We start from the raw sequence: 24,124 nt of genomic DNA on the forward strand, positions 1-24,124 counted from the left end.
AGGCACTGGCGATTTATTACTAGCGACCCTGCAGTAGTATTCTGATATGCTGGAAACAATCTAAACTATGTAATACTTGCCTTGTCTTGCCATGCCTTTAGCTGCTCTGGCACAATCTACATCGTAAAAAGCTCTATGAAAAAAATGAATTGATCTAAAATACACTAAATTAATACCGCTGTTTATCTTGCGACAAAACATTGACACTAATATTTTTTAAGATGCAATCAGTTCAAGTTTTTTGTAACTGCAAGTAAGCACAAAGACTTTGTTTCAGCAAACTTCAGCATCTTACACTGGAAAAAAAAAGTGAAACCACTGCGCATTTTATTCAAAGTACATTTGATTTATTATAGTTTTGTAGTCCGAAGTGCAACTTTACTTAGATTTTGATTTTAAGACAAAGCAGAGTAATTCAATTAATTCATCATCAATCTAGTCAATGTAGCCTATTTTTTTCCTTTGGAAGAATAAATATTTTGATTAATATTAAATTACATTTTTCATTTTCAACCAAGTCAGAACTACGATTTGAGGGTAAATTATACATTTAGCTTTAACAAATTACAGTAATTTCTTTTAGGTTGGTCCAATACCAAAATTATACTATGATCTAAGGGTAAAAAAAAAAAAAAATAATAATAATATAATAATTAGGGCTGGACGATTTTTTCGATTAAATTGAATTTACGTTTTGACGACGATTTAATAAAAAAAAAAAAAAATATATATATATATATATATGAAACATTATAATGGCACCAATGCACTTTGGTCCACTCTATATGAAGCAGTCGCACACCCGCACAGCACCACACAGCGGCATGGATTTTAGAATTCTAAACAGGTTTCTATACACACACCGGCGCCGCCCAGCCACGATTCCGGACGCAGTTCATATTTCTGAAACTGTGTGCGAAAATTTCATATTTTCTTAAACTGTCATGTGCGCGCCGTGTCGCGGCACTTCTGGTGTGCAACCTGCTTGACTGTCTGTTAAAGCGTGAAGTCATGTAGGATTTTACTTGTTGCATTAGTCTGAGTTACGTCTGTGTGGATTGTCAAGACATATTCCCTCATCAAGTCGATAAACTTGATCTCAACATGTATGAAGGACGTAAAAAATGTGAAAAACCGTGCCGGTCTTAGTTCAAACCGTGCTGATATTTTGGTTTGAAAATGAGCAGAGGTGAGGGCCTGTAGCAGTGAAAATGAAAGTACCCGCCCCCATGACGTCATTTAGCGGACCTAGTTGAAAACCAGACAGATCAGGCAGCATAATACAGAGAGTGGTGCAAAGCGCATCAAATGATTGGCATTTAAAAGGGGGAAAAGAAAAATAGATTAAATATATTATTTTATATTAGACACACATCTGGTGCTTTTATTTGCTCCTGCTATACGTCCACAACTTCACTCACTGGGTTAAATTAGGCTTTACAGTTTCCATGTTCAGTCCTTTACTTCCTCTGTATCTTTTTAGGAAAAAGGCAGCAGCATTACAACCTGTCATTTAATCAGAAGACAAAGTCAAAAACTGAGCTGACAGCCAATCTTTCCTAGGCTCAGCAAAACTTGCAAAAAATACCTCTGTGTTCCTGCAACTGCAATATTTACACATATATTTTTAATTCAAATCTTCTGCAACGATATTTAACTCGTGAATTTGTTTTACATTTATTTACACCTTGTTGACCAATTTATGTATGGCATGGCCATTGAAAATACAATTTTCCTTAACCAGATGGTTTTCAAGTTACTTTTAAAGAGAATGTTACTTCAGTCATGTTGTTGTAATGTTTTAAGTTGACTAGTTACACAATAAATAAAAAAATCTAAATCGTGAATTGGTCAAACTTTATAAAAAAGCTAGATTTTGTTTTGCCAAATCGCCTAGCCCTAATATATATATATATATATATATATATATATATATATATATATATATATATATATATATATATATATATATATATATATATATATTTTTTTTTTTTTTTTTTTTTCAGTGCCTTTACATTAAACAGCATGTTTTCTTTGTGTGAATGTAATATTCTTTTCTTGACCACAATACATATTTTCATTTAGATTAAATTACATTTTACAGTTTGAATCAAAGTTAAAATTTATTTTGAGAAAAGTTGCTATATATTGGTTCATAGTGTATTTTTTCTCAACATCAGTACTTGTTCCATACTAAAACATATTTAATGCACATAGAACAGAATGTCAGAAATAGAGAATGTAACCTTTTAACCAAAAACAGGGATAAAACATATTCTTGGAAATGTAATTGAACAGAATAATAGCATGTCAGTGAATACAAAGCCTCTTCATGGCCTATTCATCAATTGCGTCAGAGTTGAAGTCATCAGCAAAACAAACTTCAGTCTGACAAGTTCAGACAGAAATCAAAACCCCCCGAAGCCACAAACTTCCACCCCCGTAGATCCCCAATGCTGATTGGAAATGATAAGACGCAGGGCAAGCCCATTTTAGACTATCTACATCTATAAAAGACTAAAGAACAAATGCCTGGAGTCACTTTTTCATTCCCTGCAGAGGACTGAAAATGGCGCATTGGCCAGCAGCTCTCATCCTTGTGGTGTCTTTGACACTCTGTAATGGCGCCCCCACAACAACACCATCAACAGAAGACCGTGAAATAGCAGAGGTCAGTTTAAGCGTATTTATCTTATTCTATTATTCTTAATCTTAAATCTAACCCATGTGTCATTTTTCAACAGAAATAGTTGATTAAAAACTGAGGAGAAATGTGATTTTTCAGCTCAACAGCGCCCTCTAGTTTAAAAAATCTATTCAGTATTTACTGTAGTCCGTTTGGAATATGCAAAAACGCACTGTACAACATTTTGCACACTTGTTGAAGCCTTAGTGGCGATGTCTTTCCAACATTTCATGGCTGATATTTATAGATTTTGGTAGGCACTTTGGCTCTATCTACTATTTAGTACAGTTGAAGTCAGAATTATCAGCCCCCCCTTAGATTTTTTATTTTTTAATATTTACCAAATGATGTTTAACAGAGCAAGGAAATTTTCACAGTATGTCTGATAATATTTTTTAGAATCAAAGCAGTTTTTAATTTTTTAAACACCATTTTAAATCCAAAATTATTAGCCCCTTTAGGCTATATATATATTTTTAGATATTCTACAGACCAAACCCTTGTTATACAACAACTTGTCTAATTACCCTAACCTGTCTAGTTACCCTAATTAATCTAGTTAAGCCTTTAAATGTCACTTTAAGCTGTATAGAAGTGCCTTGAAAATATATCTAGTCAAATATTATTTACTGTCATCATGGCAAAGATAAAATAAATCCGTTAATAAAGATGAGCTATTAAAACTATAAGCCTTAGATATGTGTTGGAAAAATGTGTCTATGTTAAACAGAAATTGGGGAAAGAAATAATTCAGGGGGGGCTAATAATTCTGACTTCAACTGTATATTGTGATAAAAGAGGTAGGCCTATGTTTTGAATTCAAAAAGTAGGTAAAATGTCAAGAATAACACAGTGACTTTTGTATGCCCTCATTACATTCATGTTGCATGAATGGAAACTATACTATAAAATAGTTGGGTTATAAAAATACCCCAACATATAACCCAACTATAGGCTATTATAGCATCTTCCCAACTGTGGGTTATTTTAACCCAGTGCATTTGGTTATTTTGATAATGAAAATGTTTTTCATATCCATTTATTAGTATTGCTACTGTTACCACTATTAATGTCTTAATCATGGTTGTTCAAATAAATAACATACAACTTTCAAGAATATTAAAAATGCTTTATTTCCATTACGTTTTAAGTTCCTGACACTTAAGCGTTTTTATCCATTTAATATAGATCGGCTACGAAGTGCACTTTTGTATCATCATTAATTAAGATTGCAGGTGAAACGGATAGAAAAAAACATGACACAGAGGTAATTTAATTTAAAAATGTAATAAATAAACTTGAGCTTAAGCTTAAATAAATGCATATTAATACAGCTGTTCTGTATCAGTTAAATCAGTTGACTGTAAAATTCATAATTTTTAACCCAACTGATTGAGTTATTAAATAAATAGGTATAAAATAACCCAACAAAGCACCAAATACTGAACCAACTGGTTATTAAGTTATAAATAAATAACCCAGCAAAGGTTAAAAATAACTTAACAAAGCATCACATATTTTTAACTAAATAAATAAATAACTCAATGTTTTTAAGAGTGTAAGTACATAATATATAGGTATTTAATCAAAATAAGCAAACTAATTTTGGATGCACTTACAATACACTCTCAGAAATAATCCGTCATGAAATACTACTTTAGTAAATAGCCCTATAATGTGTTTTGAACCAAAACTGAACTATACACTATACATTATATATTTACTTCTTATTTAAATGAAAGCCACAACATACTGTAGTAGTAATAACTAAAACGAACGATCAATATTGCAGTATAATTTATTTTTAGTACAGTAAACCGTGGTGTTATTTATTATATATTATATAGCTGCAGGTTAACTATGTTTAAATATAATAACCTTAACTTAAGTTGTAACTAATAACCTTAATTTCTCCAAATTTGATTGTAATGCAGTAATGTGCACCTTTTGTAAAGCTGCTTTGGAACAATAATCATTGTAAAAATTACTATACAAACAAATTTGAAGTTAATTGAATTGGTGTATTGTATAAAATACTCAATAGTTGTAGAAAACGTAGTACAGTGAGGATTTGTATATACTGTGCTTTCATTTTAGTTGTCTTTTACTTCTTCAATTCTATTTTCCAAAACGAATCCTCTTTGCACTTAAAAAGTTTACAATAAAGCGTGTTAACAAATTTTAAATGATTAATGAAGGAATTATAATGTTTTGACTTATTGTTTAATATCATTTACAAGCACAGTAGCTGCTGTATGGGCTATTTCTGTCCGTTCGCATCCCTTCTCTTTGCGCCCCCTGGCGGCTCATTCACAAACTGCGGTCATACACTAAAAACAGAGCGGCACATATTTCAAACGGCGGCGGTACATGCTGCGGCGTTAATAGCCACTTTGAACTCTCACCTACTGTATTACTATAGTTGTTACTATAATTACCACAGCAGAGCACCAAGCACTTTACTTTATTGTGCTTCAAAAAGGGTACAATATATTGTGCTTTTCATGTGGGAGCGTACATATCTGTAACTTTGGGTGGTGGTACACTTTCAAATATTACACTTTTATACTTAATAGTTAAATATGTGTTCACGAAAGGATCCATATTGTCCCTCAAAAGGTACAAGTAAGGGTACTGCCTTAGTGAAAGCGTTTGTGATTTTGAAATGAGATGATAAACTTATTTCATATAAAGTTTCCAGCTGCACCTACAGGAAGTATGCTGTAAAGGTATTGTTTATCTCTTTTTTCCTGAATCGTCCAGGCGTATTTGTCGCAGTTCTACAGGGACTCTAAAGCAGCTAAAACCCTCGGCAGAATGTTTGTTTCAAATCTGGAAAATGAACTGAAGGCCATGCAGTCGTTTTTTGGACTGGAGGTCACAGGTCAGCTGGACTCAAACACTCTGACGACGATGAAGCTGCCTCGCTGTGGAGTCACCGATGTGGCCAGATTTGGACACTTCGAGGGGAAGCCCAGGTGGAAGCAGAGCGTTGTAACTTACAGGTGGGTTTTATTCATCATAATTTGCTGATAATTTATCAGCTGCATCCTACAGGCCTTCCAAGACGTCACTACCATAATCACTAGCGGCGTAATGGATCACAAATCTCACGGTTCGGATTACACCAGGCCCAGATTGACTAATCGGGAGGACTGGGTAAATTCCCTGTGGGCTGGTCCGTTTTTTTGGCTGCAATGGCCAGTGTCCCTAACTGCTTACACTCTCAGCAGTAGCACTTTTTTCATTTATTTATTTATTTGACTATAGCCTCACTCTTTTTTTTCCATTATTTTGCTGCAGCTCCGCTCTTTTTATTTATTTTCTCACAGCCCTGTGAGCAAAATGCAGCCTGCAGGTTAATGATGACGTAACTATCATTCCACCCCAAACAGCAGCACCTTAGTGAATATAAGAATTCATATAATTAATATTAATGAATATTACACCTGCTCAATGAAAATCAGACGATTCACTACATTGATTAATCTGACATAACTTGATCAGAAATCTAAAAAGGGGAGGGAAAAGGTCATTCTTATTTAGGATTATTTTTCATTCCAAGCGCATTGACATAATAGCCCCATTGTGGTCCAGTGGTCAGCATGTTGCGTTACGACACCGCCGAGTTCAAATCTCACCTGTGTAATTTATTTATTTATTTATTTATTTCGTTTTTAATGTTAAGACATATAATACTGTTTGAGTTACTTATGTAGGTGTAAATTTTTTTTTTTTTTTTTTGTGTGACCACCGTTACAAAGGATTGGAAATCTATAAAGAATTTTGCACAGAATATATATTCAGATATTGCAGGGAAGGACATTGTAATGTTTTAAATAATAGTGTTGAAGATTTAGCTACCCTTTAATGTTCTCATATTTATGAAAAACATTAAGTTCTAAAGCAGCTGTTTTTAGTGAAAAAGATGTGATGGTGTCATTAAAAAACTGAATTGGAAATGACGCTATTTTAATATAGTCAGTCGTTGTGGCGTGGAGACTGACACGGAGGGATCCATATGCAGTATTTATTAATCACACTTAAACATACAATATGCACAAAGGTGCAAACACACATCGACAGTAGCAGTAAAGGTATCAAGGCTGGCGGCTGACAGACACAGAGTGAATTACCAGGCAAGGGTCAGAGGCAGGCGGCGTGATTCAGAGTCCGTGTATCAGGCTTGGATCAAGGGCAGGCAGCGAGTATCAAAGTCCGTGTATCAGGCTTGGGTCGTGGGCAGCCAGAAGGCAAAGCAGAGTCAAAAACGGGCTGGAGTAATGCACAGGAGATCAGGCAGGATATAACGCTCAGTAATGCTGGCCGGGGCTGAAACAAGACTTCGCAGTGAACCGTCTTCTTCTTCTTCTTTGCTGTTTTATGGCAGTCGGCAACCAACTTTTGGTGCATTACCGCCACCTACTGTACTGGAGTGTGAGCCTGAGTTTGCTACCTCCCGGAGAAAAAAAAAAAAAAAAAATTTAACTACATCTTTATTCTTTTAAATCCTGTTAATTAATCCTGTTTTCCTTAGATATTTCACTAAACTTTCATTGTTATCGTTTCCAAGTATAATTTTTACGCTGATTTCTGAAGTTTTGTTCTATAATTTCTTTCTCTAATATTTCTCTTTCTATTATGAATTTCTTGCAGCAACATAAAACATGTTCAACTGATTCCTCCTCCTGACAATTATTACACAATCCAGTTGGATGTTTTCCTATTAAATGTAATGTTTTATTTAAGCCTGTGTGTCCCATTTTTAACCGTGTTATTATTCCTTCTATTTTATTATTTCCTTTACTTTTCCTCCAATTTCCTACTTTCTCTTGTAATCTATAGTAATGTCTACCCGTTATATCCCTATCCCAATTATACTGCCACTGTTTTAATATTTTCTTCTTCACTATAACTTTTGCTTCTGTTTTACTTAACAAGATATTCATAATTTCGTCTAGTTTGCATGCTTCTTTAGCTAAAAAATCTACTGTTTCATTTCCTTTAATTCCTATATGTGCTGGAATCTCGCAGTGAACTGTTCTTCTTCTTCTTCTTTCTGTTTTATGGCGACTAACCCATTAAAAAGCATTATCGCCACCTACTGTACAGAATCTTACTCCGATGTCTCCGGGTCTGAATATTAGAAAGGGCAACAGAAAGAAACGAGGAGGGAGGGAAAGGGACAAAAAAAAAAAAAAAAAAAAAACCTTGGATGTTTCATATTCTCCAATCTTTGCATCTAGACCACATACTCATGTCAGCGCTGCGTGTTCAGCTCCTCTAACATAAAGGGCCTTCATGACAATGATTGAGTATATTCTCACCCATAAATATTAGACTATAATCTATAACCTAAACCCGAATGCTCGATATACCTAATAAACGCTCTATATACTTGCCAATCTATTATACCTTTTCCTAGAATAATTTTATATATTGTTTTATCTTCCCCACACTGACTGAATAACATATCGCGATGTTTATTATACTTGCTACATATAAATAATGCATGATCTACATTTTCAGTTACACCACATACATCACATTTCCCATCCTCATGTAAACCCATTAACGCAAGTGTTGCATTTAACCCTGTGTGTCCCAATCTTAATCTTGATAACCACACCTCTTCCTTCCTATTTCTTCCTTGATTTAGTGTTGTCCCTACTGTCTGTATAATACTATAGTGCCATCTTCCAGTATTACTATTATCCCATCTAATTTGCCATTTATTTATTAGTTTTTCCTTTAAAATCGATTTTGCCTCTCTTTTCCCCAGAGGTACATGTACCTCCACCTCTTGCTTATTTAGTGCTTCCTTTGCTAATTTGTCAGCAACTTCATTACCAGATACCCCAATATGTGATGGAACCCAGCAGAAATAAACGACTACTCCTATTTCCTTTAATCTATATAAAGATAAATAGATTTCTGTTATTAAATCCTCTCTATCTGATTTTGAGTTTGCTATACTAACTAAAGCTGAAGATGAATCTGAGCAGATTACTACTTTGTTTGGTCTGACTTGTTCAACCCATTGTAATGCTATAATTATAGCTGTTATCTCTGCAGTGTATACTGATAGATTATTGGACAATTTTAAACTAATATTTACTTTGAACTCTGGAATATTAACACCTATTCCTATCTTTTTACTAATAGGTTCTTTGGAACCATCTGTAAAAATTTGTAAAGTTGAATAATACTTATTATTTAAATACGCATCTATTTCTTTTCCACTATATTCATCTTTAGATTTACTTAGCAATCTTACATCTATGAGTGGTTCAGGTGCTCTCCATAGTGGGACATCAGTGAGTGGTATATTGGGACAGAAGATCATGTTGTCTATACCATATTCTTTAGCCAACTTTTTACTCCTCCATCCAAAACTGTCCTGTCCTTCATATGAGTATTCCCAGCAATCTTTTAGTATTTTACGAGTAAGATGATTACTAACTGATTGCTGGAGATTTACCCAGTATGTCATCATCAATTTTATCCTTCTAAATTCAAGAGGCATTTCTCCCATTTCTACCCTAATTGCATCTACAGGGGATGTTTTAATTGCTCCACAACATAATCTTAACGCTTTGGTTTGTATGGTATCTAATTTTCCTAATAAAGTCTTAGATGCAGATCCATAGACAATGCAGCCATAATCAAAACAGGATCGAATCAATGCTTGATACATGCACAGCAATGCACTACGACTAGCTCCCCATCTGTGACTAGCAACTGAACGCATACAATTTATAATAATTTTACATTTTGTTTCAATTTTATTTATATGAATTTTCCATATTAACTTTTCATCTAACCATAAGCCAAGGTATTTAAAAACAGGTACTCTTTCCAATATCTGCTCATATAACTTTAAATCTGTATGTACTATTTTCTTGTTTTTTGTAAATATCATGTATTTTGTTTTTAATACTGAGAACTTCAAGCCCCATTCCAGAGACCATTCCTCAACTTTTTTAATTGATTCCTGTATTCCTTTATTAACATTTCTAATATTGCGTCCTCTTTTCCATAATGCTCCGTCATCCGCATAAAGTGCAAGTCCTATTCCTACCTTGTTAACCTTATCAAAAACATCATTAATCATTATATTAAATAAAATGGGGCTAATTGCACTGCCTTGTGGTGTACCATTTGTAATATTAAAAGCAGCTGATAATTCTTCTCCAATTTTAACTTGAAAGGTACGTTCAAATAAGAAGTCTAACACCCAGTTATAAAATTTTCCACCTATACCCATTTTGTTCAATTTAATAAGCAATCCTTCCCTCCATAATGTATCATAAGCCTTCTCGATGTCAAAGAAAACTGCTAACATATACTCTTTCATTACAAAAGCTTTCCTAATTTCATTTTCGAATAAAATCAAGGCATCATTTGTGGATCTATTCTTCCTGAACCCACTTTGAAAGGTTGTTAATATTTCCCTTTTCTCTAAAATATAATTTAATCTCTTAACAATCATTTTTTCCATTACTTTACATATTGTGGATGTAAGGGCTATAGGCCTATAACTGCTAGGCTTTGTTTTGTCTTTCCCAGGTTTGACTAATGGGAGCACGACTGCAGTTTTCCATTGCTTGGGCAAAACACCCTCATTCCATATACGGTTAATTACCTCTAATAATATCTCTAATGCTTTAACTGGTAACTTTTTTAACATTTGATAACTTATCATATCCTTACCTGGTGTTGTATTCTTTGAATTATTGATAGCTACTTTCATCTCAAAATACTTAAATTCATCATCTAGACTACTATTAAAATCTATCTTTTTCATGCATACATCTCCATATAATTCCATAATCTGTTGACGTTTTGTTAAAAATACATCATCTAGATTTTCAATGCTGTGAGCTTTAGCAAATGTTTGAGCCAACATTGTTACCTTTTCTTTATTTGTAATTGCGATCTTTCCATTTTCCTCCATCACAGGTATTTTCCTGGAGCTATCAGTTCCATTCATCTTTTTAATCATATGCCAAACTGTATTCATATCAGTTTCTCTGCCTATTGTATTACAGAAATTTTGCCAGGCTGCCCTCTTTGTGCTCTTGATAATCTTTTTAACATAAGCTTTTTTCCTTTGATAATCTATGACTGTTTCTGGAGTGAGCATTCTTTTTAAAGATCTAAATGCTTTTTGTCTTTCTTTGATTGCCCTTGAACATTCCTCAGACCACCAAGGTACATTTTTCCTCTTTCTTGTGCCATTTGCTAATGGGATTGATTGTAATGCTGCAGAATAAATACCATCTGTTACCTTACCATATACATGATCAATATTTCCCTCCAGTGTTATATTTTTAAAAAGGTTTTCACATATTGTTTGGAATTTTCCCCAATCTGCACTTTTGTATACCCATTTTATACCATTATTACAATTTTGTGTATGCACCTTACTTTGAATTTTACAGATGATAGGAAAATGATCGCTTCCTATATTATTTCCAGAAACTGACCACTTAGATTTACCAGCTAGTGATGCTGAGACTATTGTAAGATCCAAGCATGATGCGCTACCTTTTCTTATATCTATTCTTGTTGGCTTGCCATCATTTAGACACACTAAAGATTTCTCTTCCATGAAATTTTCTATTATTGCTCCATTTTTATCTGTTTTCCTACTACCCCAAATACTACTGTGTGCATTAAAATCACCACATACAATAATTTTATTTGATGTTTCACCTATAGCGCTTTCTAATATGTCTACAGCTAATTCTAAACAAGGATTATAAAAATTGACTATTCTGATTACCCCATGCTCACCCATTACTTCTATACATATGCTTTCTGTTTCACTTTCATTATTTACATACCTATAAATCACATTTTCTTTTATGAAAGTTGCACACCCTCCACCTCTACCATTATTCCTGTCTTTCCTTATTACTTCATAACCATTCAGCTTGAAATTTAATGGTCTACATAACCACGTTTCTTGAATACAAATTATATCAGGAGGTTTGCTCATATTTCCAATGTATTTTTTAAACTCCTGTCCATTAGCAATCAAACTTCTGGCATTCCAATGAAGCAATAGGAAAGACATGATAATGTTAAATATCACTACTCTGGGATGCATCATAATTTACCATCACATTCCACTCTTTCTTTCCTTCTTTTGCTTTTAATATCTTGTGGATTTGTTCAGCCGATATATCTGTACAATTCAGGAATTTGTTTGCACATTCTGCCACAATTTTAATCTTGTCGGACCTTCTTTCTACCTGTGCGGTGCCGTTCACCACTGCACAGATGAATGCCACTAAGTCAATTTTATTCACACTAATGTTATCAATGGAGTCATTCTGAAGCATACTCTTTTGTTTCTCAGATTTATTCACTTGAGAATTTTGTACATGTTCCCTATGAGTTTGTGTTTCTGTCTGCTGTTTTACTTTACGAGCTGCTTCTGCATATGTTAAATTTTGATTGGTCTTTACCTTTTGAATTTCACGTGCCTGCTGCTGAACTGGGCATCCTGCATACGCAGCGCTGTGTTCGCCTCCACAGTTACAGCACTTTAACTTAGTTCCTTCTCTACACTTCCCATACTGATGCTCTTCACCACATTTTGCACAACGCATTTTCCCTTTGCATAAAGCAGCAGAATGACCCATGCGTTGGCAGTTATAACAACGAAGAGGAGGAGGAACATATTCTCTTACCGTGTAGCTGATGAAGCCTAGTTTCACCTTTGCTGGTAGATTTTTTTCCTCAAAGTGTATCAACACAGAAAGACTCTCACATTTTTTATTGTCCCTCCACATCATTAGTCTCCTGGCCATGCCAACCTTTCCTCCACTCAAGTTCCCTTTAATTTCCTCCATAGTTACATTTAAAGGTACACCTGAGATAACCCCACTCTTTTTTGACCCTACTTCAATACAGTTTATTTTATCACCAGCCAATGTTTTTAGCTTCATTATCTTTGCTTTTTGCATTTCGTCTTTACATTTAATCAAAACTCTACCATTACTTAGACATGTTGCCCCTTTTACTGATCCTATTTCTTTCTCTATTGCTTTTGATAGTTTAACAGGATGCACATATTGTTCTGACTGCTTGACAAAAGTTACTAAGATTTTAATTTCTCTTTCCTCATTAACTGTCACTACCCTTCGTCCCGTCTCCTTATTTCCGTCGCAGTGAACTGGAGTTTGAGTGTGGCTTATATAGGGAGCGTGGGTCATTAACTGGATACAGTTCAGGTGTGTGCACGATCAGTCTAGGTGGATGATGTAATGCTTAGAAATGCGGGGATGGCGGCCTCTGCTGGCCAGCGAGGGGAATGACTGGGACCGAGTCGGTGACAGTCGTGAACTGAGGTGGGCCGGTCTGAGGCTTGAAACTCCAGGGCTGACAAGGAGTCCCACTCTGGCCCTGGATCACACTACAGTTTTTGAGTCATGGATTGGACCATTTTTCAGATCAACAAAAAGGGAGGAGACAAATGTCAGTTGATTTCCATTTATACACAAATATTACTGTAAAAACGTTGGTTTTAACAAACAGAACTTAGAACCTGTAGTTTTAATAAAAATTCAAATCAAGAAAGAACCAGCTGAAAAAAGAAAAAATGTTCAATACGAAAATTCATCTTTGCTACTGTTGCTGATAACATAGATATATAAATATATAAATATAGAAATCTTGTACAACAGATTATATTTATTTTCAATTAATGATTCAACATAAAACTCCATGTTTCATTATAGGTGGATCATTTTTGAAAACCTATCCGCTTGTTAAGTGGTGACGTGTTTGTGACGTATGTATACTGTTTCCGTGTGCAAGCCGCCATTCATTTGAGTGAAGAAATCATTCGTTTATGATCACGTTTTATTCCTATCACACATTAAAGTTAATTTTATATAAAATCATAGTGTACACAACAATCTCTGGGCTTGCTGCATAACAAATACCAAAAATTTTACAATTTATAAAAAAATAATCACTTTCTGGCCATCGGATATTAGGCATGGACATATATACTGCGATCGTGACTTTTGAAAGCCTTAAATCACTTTGTAAACGTTTATTATTACCATTTCATGAGTCTCCCCATTCAGTTAAATAGAGCACTTGGACCTGGAAGCCGCTTCGCGTGACATCATACTTAACAAGCGGATTCAGTGACATAATTTTAATGGTTGTTTGTCGCCACCTTTTGGTTACACAATGCAATTGCTCCAATATGCACTAGCATCAAGTTCCATTAAGCTCTGATTTCGTCAGCGCAATAGCCTAGTGGTTAGCGCGCTGACATATGGTGCAGTAGCACATCAGGGCGTCCCGAGTTCGAATCCCGGCTCGAGGACATTTCCCGACCCTACCCCCTCTCTCTCTCACTTCGTTTCCTGTCTAAAATACTGTCCTATCCTCTCAATAAAGGCAAAAAGGCCAAAAATAAATCTTTAAAAAAAAAACCCTGTGATTTCAATATTTACCATAAACATCAGTGTTTATATCTGAACTATAAGCTGTTCTTCCAGTACTTCTGTGTTATTTAATTGTTTGTAACGAACAAAAAAACTGTAAAAACTGAATCTCTATCAATCAAACGCAGCGCTTAGAAGGATTAATAAACAAATGCAAATCATTATCATTATTGTTGTGCGGGTTTGACCTGTAGTCTCCATAGACTGCCTTCTTCCGAGCCTCTTATTTTCACATTTTTAGTTCGTCACAGAGATAATATGGTTTTGAATCTGCTACTATGCTGACGCACAGGCATTTGTAGCTCCGCCCTCTTTTGAAAATAAGCCTGGTAGCACAATCTCATTTCAATATAAAGCGACAGTCACCAAAACAGCACAGTTTGGATCAAAGCATAAATGGGACAGTTCAAGGAGTTGTAAAACTTTATTTGTTGGGATTTTGAGCTGAAACTTCACACACACTCTAGGGATGCCAGAAACTTATTGTTAATAAGTAGATACTAAACATGATTTGCTTCTTTTTTCATAGGATAACTGAATATTCAACACAGCTGAGTCAGAGAGAGGTGGACTCCACTATCGCTAAAGCCTTCCAGCTATACAGTGACGTCATTCCTGTAGATTTCAAGCAGATCTTCAGTGGCACGGCAGATATCATGATACTCTTCAAAGGGGGACGTGAGTTATCAACACACATACCTACATACATTCAAACATGATAATGCTGAATTCTCTGAAAGCCAGTGTTTATTTACATGTATAGTAAAAAAAATAGTATTATTGCAAATTAAAACCACATTTTATTTATATGAATAAATGTTTTTTTATTTATGCACTCTTGGAAATAAAGGATACTCATATTGCTACTGAGGCAGTGTATTTTTTCAAATGGTACATTTTTGTACCTAAAGTTTTAAAAATAAATAAAAAATCATAATTTTTTAAAACTTTTGACCTCTTTATATTGATTTCTTTCAGATCATGGAGATTTTTACCCCTTTGATGGGCCGAATGGTGTTCTAGCTCATGCAAACTCCCCCGGCCCAGAGCAGGGAGGAGACACACACTTTGATGATGATGAAAAATGGAGCTTAAGTTCACACAGTAAAACCTCCAATCTCATATAAGAGCTCTGCTAACAAAATGCGTGACTTAAATGTTTATTAATAAACATAAATGTGCTTTATTCAGACATAAACCTGCTTTTGGTGGCGGCTCATGAATTCGGGCATGCACTGGGACTCGATCACTCCAGAGACTCTTCGGCTTTAATGTATCCAACTTACAGATATGTCAGTACAAACGCATATACTTTACCCCGAGATGACCGACTTGGGGTTCAGGCTTTGTACGGTACGTGTTTCTTTTTTTTTTTTCATGGAGAAGTGTACATACTGCAATATTAGGCAACTAAATGCATCAGATATTATTGTGTATGGTATAGGGTTGCATGATATGGGAAAAAATGCATTGCGATATTTTGTTTTTCTGCGATATAAATTGTGATATGTATATAATTACACAAGATGACTATTTAGGAAAAAAAATCTCAATTTTACATTGACTGTGATGATTTTTTTTTTCATCTGCATAAAATATACAAAAAGATACAATAATATTTAAAATAATATAATTTAAAGCACAGATGAAAACAATAGAACAAAGATAAAAATAAAACAAACAACACAGTACTGAAATATAGAAATTCCATAATCAAATATAAAATAACAGTGTCTTCAATGTATAAACCAAATTAATCAAATCTAATCTAATTGTCAGAGCTGAAATCATTACAATGTCTTGTGTCCAAATGGTTTAAATTGACATCCTGCGATACTTTACATTGTGATAGTGATTCCGAATTACTCAATTATGCAGCCCAAGTATGGCAACTGGAGAGAATCAATTGTAAAGCAATAATGAAATAAAATGTTTTCCTATCCTTTTGAATTATGTTTTAGGTGTTCGAGCATCAACAAATAAACCTGAACCTAAACCTGAACCAAAACCAAACCCACAACCTGCACCAAGCCCACCAGAACCATGCAAGCGTGACTTGATATTTGACGCAGCAACCAGAATCCGAGGGGAATTGTACTTTTTTAAAGATAGGTAAGGATTTGTCTTCTTTATTATTTTAGATACCTACATTTACATTAACAAATTATATTACATTTATTTCTAAAATGGTGTTACGCATTTCTAAAATGTTCATTAATAAACATTATTACATGAATTATAATAAGAATATATAACGAGTATGTGTGTGTGTGTGTGTATATACATACATACATACATACATACATACATATATATATATATATACAGTTGAAACCAGAAGTTTACATACACTCTAAAAAAAGGAACATAACCATTTTAAAAAATGTCTTATAGTAAATCATACTAAACATTTACTATTTTAGGTCCGTTAGGATTACCTAAATCATTTACATTTGCTAAATGCCAGAATAATGAGAATTTTTTATGGGAGATTTTTTTTTATTAATTTCTAGACAGTCAAAAGTTCACATACATTTCCTTGGTATTCATTTAGCTTTGCTGTTAAACTGTATAACTTTGGTCAAAGGTTTTGGGTCTCCTTTCACAAGCTTCCTCTCACAATAGTTTGCAGGAATTTTGGCCCATTCCTTCTGACAGAATTGGTGTAACCGAGTCAGATTTGTTGGCTGTCTTGCTCGCACAAGCTTTTTCAACTCTGCCCACAAATGTACTATAGGATTAAGATCAGGGCTTTGTGATGGCCACTCTAAAACATTCACTCTGTTGTCCTTAAAGCACATTTTAACTAATTTGGCAGTATTCTTAGGGTCATGGTTTGTTTGAAAGAGCCATTTGTTTCCAAGTTTTAATTTCCTGGGTGATGTCTTGAGATGTTGCTTTCTGTATTTCTACATAATGTTCTTTCTTCATGATGCCATCTATGCAAAACAGCTCTACAACATGATGCTGCTGCCCCCATACTTCACAGTTGGGATGGTGTTCCTAGGCTTGTGAGCTTTCCCCTTTATTCCTCCAAATGTAACACTGGTCATTATGGCCAAACAGTTCAATCTTAGTTTTATCAGACCACAGGACATGTCTCCAAAAATTAGTCTTTTTCCCAGTGTAATATGTATACATGTATATATATATATATATATATATATATATATATATATATATATATATATATATATATATATATATATATATATATATATATATATATAGATATATATATATATATATATATATATATATATATATATATAKAGATATATGTGTGTGTGTGTGTGTGTGTGTGTGTGTGTGTGTGTATATATGTATATATACATATATATATATATATATATATATATATATATATATATATATATATATATATATGTGTGTGTGTGTGTGTGTGTGTGTGTGTGTGTGTGTGTGTGTGTGTGTGTGTGTGTGTGTTTGTGTGTGTGTGTGTGTGTGTGTGTATATGTATATATATTACTAGATATTTAAAATTCTAGTGGAAATAAAACAAATAAGACTTTCTCCAGAGGAAAAAAAAACATTATAGGACATACTGTGAAGATGACATTGCTCTCTCTCTGTCTCTCTATAGAAACTTGTTCATTTGTTTACTATGTTCTTGTAATTAAATTTAGAATTTTAACATCTATCAGGTATTACTGGAAGAAGGGCTACTACAGTGGACTTACACTACTTGAAATAAAAACCACCTGGCCATCCATCGACTCTGTTGATGCTGCCTATGAGTTCCAGGACAAAGGCACAAATTTTCTCTTCAAAGGTAAAGTCAGGTTTCCTCAAGAGTCTTTGAAGGCAGTTCAGCAAAGCCTCAGTAAATACAGCTGTGTGTGTTTTTACTTACAGGTCAGCAGTTCTGGGCAGTAAAAGGCAACACTATACTGTCTGGATACCCCAAACCCATATCCACATATGGCTTTCCATCAAGTGTGAATAAGATTGACGCAGCCGTACATGTGAAATCAACTGGTCGCACTTTGTTTTTTGTTGGGAGCAAATACTGGAGGTGAGAAAAACAAATATAATAACCAATATAGAGTTGAAGTAAGAATTATTTGCTCTCCTGTATACCTTTCCCCACATTTCAACGCATTTGTAATCATAATAGTTCTAATAAGTAATTTAACATTTTTCCCAAAATTTTTACATTTTTAAAGAGCCCCTATTTTGCATTAAAAATGTCATATTTTGGTTTTAGGGGTCTCCAATAACATGCTGACATGCGTGCAAGGTCAAAAAGCACTTTCATTGTCTTATAATATGCATTTATTTTTACCTAATTATCCCAGCAACTCCTATATCAATCGTTCAGAAATTCATTTGTTCCCAAACCCCTTCTAAGCACGAAGCTAATCTGCGGTGATTGGACCGATGACCCAGTCTGTTGCGATTGGTCGACTGCATTCAGCATGTAGCAGCCAGAGATATGAGAGCCCAATGCAGGAACGCAATAAATCAATGCAGTTAAACACCAGCATATCCCTCTACTCTTAACCCTAAGCCCAAATAATGACAACAACACACATTCAGAATTAATCCACACAGTGGCAAAAGTTGAACTATTTGACCATGTGTCGTCGTGTGGCTAAAAGCTGATGGTGGTCATCGCAAAGGCAAACAGCAGAGGATCACCAGTTCAAAAACACATTTAAATAAGTAAAGGAAGAAGCAAGCGTCATGTTTTCAACGTGGTTTTGGATGCGATATGTGAACAGCCCCATACAGATTTACCTGAGAGATACAGTACAAGCACTGATCTATTATACATACGTGATTACAAGCCGCGTGGGACCATTACAACTTATAACACAATTAAACACATATTTTGCAAACTACACAAAACAAGGCAACATTTTTAATGACACTTACATGTTATGATCCGTAGGAAAAAGAAACTGTTCCATTTGAACTCTAAAAGTTACTGACAAAGTTCCTGTCAAAGTCTGACAAAGTCCCATAGTCCCTGCTGCACCTTCAATAGCAAACGGCTGACGAATCCCACGCTGCAGCGTAGGTTATTGTATCAATCATCAGAAAAAAACAGGAACAAACAAAGCACTAGGTTGGCTATACTGTAGTATTGTTGTGAAAATTAACTGTCAGTGATTTCGCGTCATGATCAATAGTCGTGATCCCCGCGCTTCCGCTAGTGTGTGGAGGGAATGCGCATGCACAATGTAACAGAACTGGAAGTACATATTTGGTGATGTACCGTATCGATGTCGATGCAATCAAACAAAAGATCCGAACCCATTTCGACTCTGAGTCGACTATTTTGCTAAAGAATCATTAGTTTTAATGCTGCACTTTCAGAATTAAACCTCAGCTGGATGTTTTCATTCACTTACAGCTGTGTTACACACTGCATGGAAGCTCATTTTCAAAAACCTATAATAGGGGCTCTTTAAAGTGACATTTAAGTGGTTTAAGTAGATTAACAAGGCAGGTTAGGGTAATTAGGCAGGTTATTGTATGACGATGGTTTGTTCTGGAGACTATCGAAAAAAAATAGCTTAAAGGGGCTAATAATTTTGACCTTAATGTTTTTTAAAAAATTAAAAACTGCTTTTATTCTAGCCGCAATAAAACAAATTAGACTTTCTCCGGAAGAAAAAAATATCATAGGAAATGCTGTGAAAATTTCCTTGCTCTGTTAAACATTATTTGGGAAATATTTTAAAATGAAAAAAATTTACAGGAGGGCAACAATTCTGACTTCAACTGTACATAAAAACTAAAATAGCATCAAAACTAACATGATATCATCTGTGGTGTAGCTTCAATGACAGAATGGGTAAAATGGACAGAGGCTTTCCTAAATCCATCAGTGCTGATTTTCCTGGCATCGGCTCAAAGGTGGACGCGGCTTTTGAAAACTATGGTAAGATTCAAGACTATAAATACAAAACACTAACCATTCTGTCATTTAAACAGATCTTATTGGGCTCTTTTACAAAACTCTGATATTATTTTGTGTGTGGGTTTTTCGTGTGTGGGAAAAGTATGTTTTCTGTTTGTTCATACTAATTTCAAAGGAGCTGAGTCAACACAATTCTTAGATTTTTTTTGGTTGAACTTAATTGTTTTATGTTCAATCCAAATTTCTAAAAACTATTAAGTTAACTTAATCAATTCTTGTTGGGACAACATGAATTAATTGTGTGGAACTCAGCATTTTTTTACAGTGCATGCTCGGTGGTTTGAGAAAAAGCATTAATTTTGACATTATTTACATTATTACACTGTGTAAAGTTATTGCTGTCTTAAATTTTAGTTAAATCAAATGAACATTTTTAGTCAGATCAATTAATGCAGAGTTCAGACTGCATGATTTTTTTGAAAGTAGTCGCGTCTTGGATGTTTTCACACTGCATGACTATCTGGGGTAGCGTTCCGTCGCTGCTCTGTTCATACTACAAGATGGATCCGTGACAGGAGATTTACACTGCATGACTTTACAGTAGGAGAATCGCTGTCAACTTTGTCTCTGTCCACCAACTACGTCTCACAACCAAACACACGCAAGAAGTGACATGGAAACAATACGAAGTCACATATTATATCAGGTGTTATTAACTACATAATGAAGATGAAGCCTTAGGTGGGGTAGAAGTGGACTTATTTTGCTCACTGTGGTTTTAGCAATTTTTCCTCAACTTCTTTCTTTTTCAACAAGGTTGTGATATTGCTCAAATAACACGTCAAAAGGCATGGCTGCTGCCACCAAATTTACACTATAGTTTTTCCTCCACTTCTTGGGTTCAAATAAACTGAAAATGAGCGCTGTTACTTCTCCCCCAGCCTCCCACTGGCTGGCAGATACCCATACTAGTGGATGCTGCTCTTTGATTGGCTGTAGGTAATCGCAATGTTATTTTTGAATGATGATTTGAATCGCCGACAGCTCCAGATATTTACCACGCCCAATGTCTAACGGGTGTCGATGACTCATCTGTGATTCTCTCAGATCGCATCTGTGATAGTTCTGTGATTACTCATGTGAACGAGCACCGATTTGCCGGTGATTTCTCAAAACCTGTCGGTGAGTCAAAATCGGGGCTAAAATCATGCAGTCTAAACTCGGCATTACAACTATAAAACTGCCTAAAAATATTAAGTTCAACCTTGTGCTTTATGTTTAAAACAACGCAATCTCACAGCAATTCGTAACCTTTTGATTTAGTGTCCAGTTCGTATGATATCGTACGATCTAATTCGTACAATTGAGTACGATTTGCTCATCACCCAATGATGGCTGGGGTTAGGGGTGGGGTTGGGTGCCACGCCTTCTTTTTAAAATCGTACTTTTTCATACGACTGAACTCGTACGAATTCATACAAATTAGCCACTAAACTGCCAAAATGTAAAATGCTTACGTTTCCTTGTGATATCAGGCTGGTTTAAAAGCATTTTGTTGAAACCTGATGAAGTTATTAAATTAAGTTAAAGTAACTCAAAACATTTGTTGGAATGACCTTTTGTCGTGTCACCTTTTACAGTATTTTTTTCTAGTTTGGATGAACTATTTAATTTAATGCTGTTCCGTTTAATAAACTATTTTTATTCTCCTTTTAGGTTATCTGTATTTCTCAGACGGTGCAAGGCAAACAGAGTATATCTTTGCCTCAAGACGAGTGAATCGTGTTTTATTGAACTACGGATGGCTGGATTGCTACTAAACTATAAAACAAAATGTAGACATCTTGTCATGTTTCAGTAATCCTGAGTATTTGTAATACTACTTTCTACTTTTTTTTTTAAACAGAGCCTAAATGTGATACTAATTATAGTAGGAAAAGGTGAATGCATATTTTTTTGCAAATGAAATAATCATGTTATACAGTACTATGTACACAAAAGTGTTGTTTTCAATATACCCTTTTTACACCCTGTTAATAAAACTTTTAAAATACTGTTTCATTTCTAATTTGTTTTCAGTTTTTGAGAAACACTGTGGGCTGTGTGTGTGTGTTGATCCCAGTTGTAAGAGTAAATAATAACTTGATTTCTAGTTGATCATTTGTAAAAGTGGCAGAAGGTAGATTTTTCTAAAGAATCACCCGTTGAACTGCATCCCAATCATTACAAATACTGCAGATGACCTATTGGAACCTACATTGATCACAGAAATCAGTCAAGTTTGGTGGATGGCTACATCAACAGCCTGAGGTATCAAGACATTTATGCTGCCCATTGCATTACAAACCACAGGAGATTGCAAATTCTTTAGCAGGATAGCGCTCCTTCTCATACTTCAGCCTCCACATCAAAGTTCCTGAAAGCAAAGAAGGTCAAGGTGGCCAGCCCAGTCACCAGATCTGAACATTGTTGAGCATGACTTGGGTAAGATGGAGGAGGCATTGAAGATGAATACAAAGAATCTTGATGAACTCTGGGAGTCCTGCAAGAACGCTTTCTTAGCCGTTCCAGATGACTTTATTAGTTACTTGAGTCATTGCAGAGATGTATGGATGCAGTCCTCCAAGCTTATAAGAGTCATATCATTTCTTTTCCTACTGCAGCATGACTTTATATTCTATACTGTACATTATGTCTGTTAAGTGACAAGTCTTTTGTCTAAGCAAAGTCAGAGCTTACTGTCCTAGTTAAATAATTAAAAACCAAAACATGATTATATTATATTTTGGTAAAAATAGCGTAATCTAGAGACTTTTGCCTTTCATATAAGCTACTTTTGATAGTTACTCAGACAGCACTGTTGTTATTTGGTTAAATCTTGAACAACAACGAACTCTCCATAGACAATTCTTTGAACTATATTCACACATATTCATTCAAATATGAACGCTAAATTTCACAAATCAGCATGTATGATACGTTTTAAAATCCTCGTTTTCCAACAACCATTCCACACACTACACTACCCACAATGCTTCAGTGCGTCGCGATGTGACGCAGACACACCTCCCACTCTGATTGGGTGTCACTTCTCCAAGCGTTTACTTCGGATATTTGAAGGTGAAATTTGGGAACTGCGCTTTATTGAGTACAGTATTTCATCGCGAAAATGACATCTCGTGCACTTTACAGTACACGTTCGCAACTGTGCAGACATCTGGTGAGTTTTGAGCTGAATAAGAGCTATATTAATATCTGAACTTGGTCACAATAGGCGACGGCACATGCAGTAGTTTGGCTGCAGGCCTGTTTCATTATTTACCTTTTTAAAACGCTGCATTTCTCTTTAAAGTGTGTTGATATACATGTTATAATCCATTAGTTGGTTTTATATCTTGTCTACTATGTGTATTTGCAGGCACATAAATATCTGAGTAGGTCCTACAGCACACGACCATCTCTAAATGTGAGTAACGTTAACGTCAAACTATATAAAGCAACTCTATATCATTATTGAGGTAAAGTTGGTTTTATAACCGCACATTTGTTCATTTTTGAACCGTGACAAGTTGTGACACATTCCCTGTATTGTTTACCACGCTACTTTTAACATTCGGTCTGAAATTGCATGTAAATGTGACTTCAAAACAACATTAGCTATATCTGTGAATAGCTTGGGTCTATTCATAGTAGATACAACAGGCCTATATGTAAACTCCAATGCCATGAGAAGATGCAGATTTTTTTTCTTTTCTTATTGTTGCCATTATTTTATTCACTTTAAATTCAAATGGTTCACAACACAAAACTGTCATGCACAACGTGAGCATGATGAACATAGCTTTCTCCGTATAAAGTGCAAGTAGAGGACCAATTCCTCAACCTCAGTCATTTTAGGCCATAGAAATGATCATATAGGTTAAACATTGCCTAACTGCTTATAAAGAAAACAGATCAAACAGGGATCTATATGCCTCTTAAATGACTAAATTAATCCACTGACAGAGAGAAACTTCATTTCTGCTGCTTTTGGCTTATCACGCTCGTCTTTATAATTCAATATGCAAACCA

At 34.9% G+C, this 24,124-nt stretch overlaps 2 protein-coding genes across 3 annotated transcripts in view; both read left to right on the forward strand.

The window, feature by feature from the left end:
* Positions 1-2,540: 2,540 nt before the first annotated feature.
* mmp30 (matrix metallopeptidase 30) lies at positions 2,541-22,107 on the forward strand. The gene is given in 10 exon segments (NM_001040291.1): positions 2,541-2,674; positions 5,453-5,694; positions 14,693-14,841; positions 15,142-15,267; positions 15,355-15,516; positions 16,125-16,275; positions 17,829-17,956; positions 18,040-18,199; positions 19,971-20,074; positions 21,770-22,107. Coding segments are annotated over 10 exon segments (1,428 nt in total). The 5' UTR covers positions 2,541-2,572; the 3' UTR covers positions 21,874-22,107.
* Positions 22,108-23,129: 1,022 nt separating this feature from the next.
* Positions 23,130-24,124, forward strand: part of acat1 (acetyl-CoA acetyltransferase 1) — a 70,029-nt gene continuing 69,034 nt past the window's right edge. Inside the window, 2 exon segments of one of the 2 annotated variants that reach the window (NM_001003746.1) lie at positions 23,130-23,273; positions 23,472-23,519. In NM_001003746.1, coding sequence (NP_001003746.1) covers positions 23,223-23,273; positions 23,472-23,519 — 99 coding nt within the window. In that variant the 5' untranslated portion in view covers positions 23,130-23,222. 2 annotated transcript variants of the gene reach the window in all.

This window comes from Danio rerio, chromosome 10, assembly GCF_049306965.1.
Source record: "Danio rerio strain Tuebingen ecotype United States chromosome 10, GRCz12tu, whole genome shotgun sequence".
NCBI classification, from domain to species: Eukaryota; Metazoa; Chordata; class Actinopteri; order Cypriniformes; family Danionidae; genus Danio; species Danio rerio.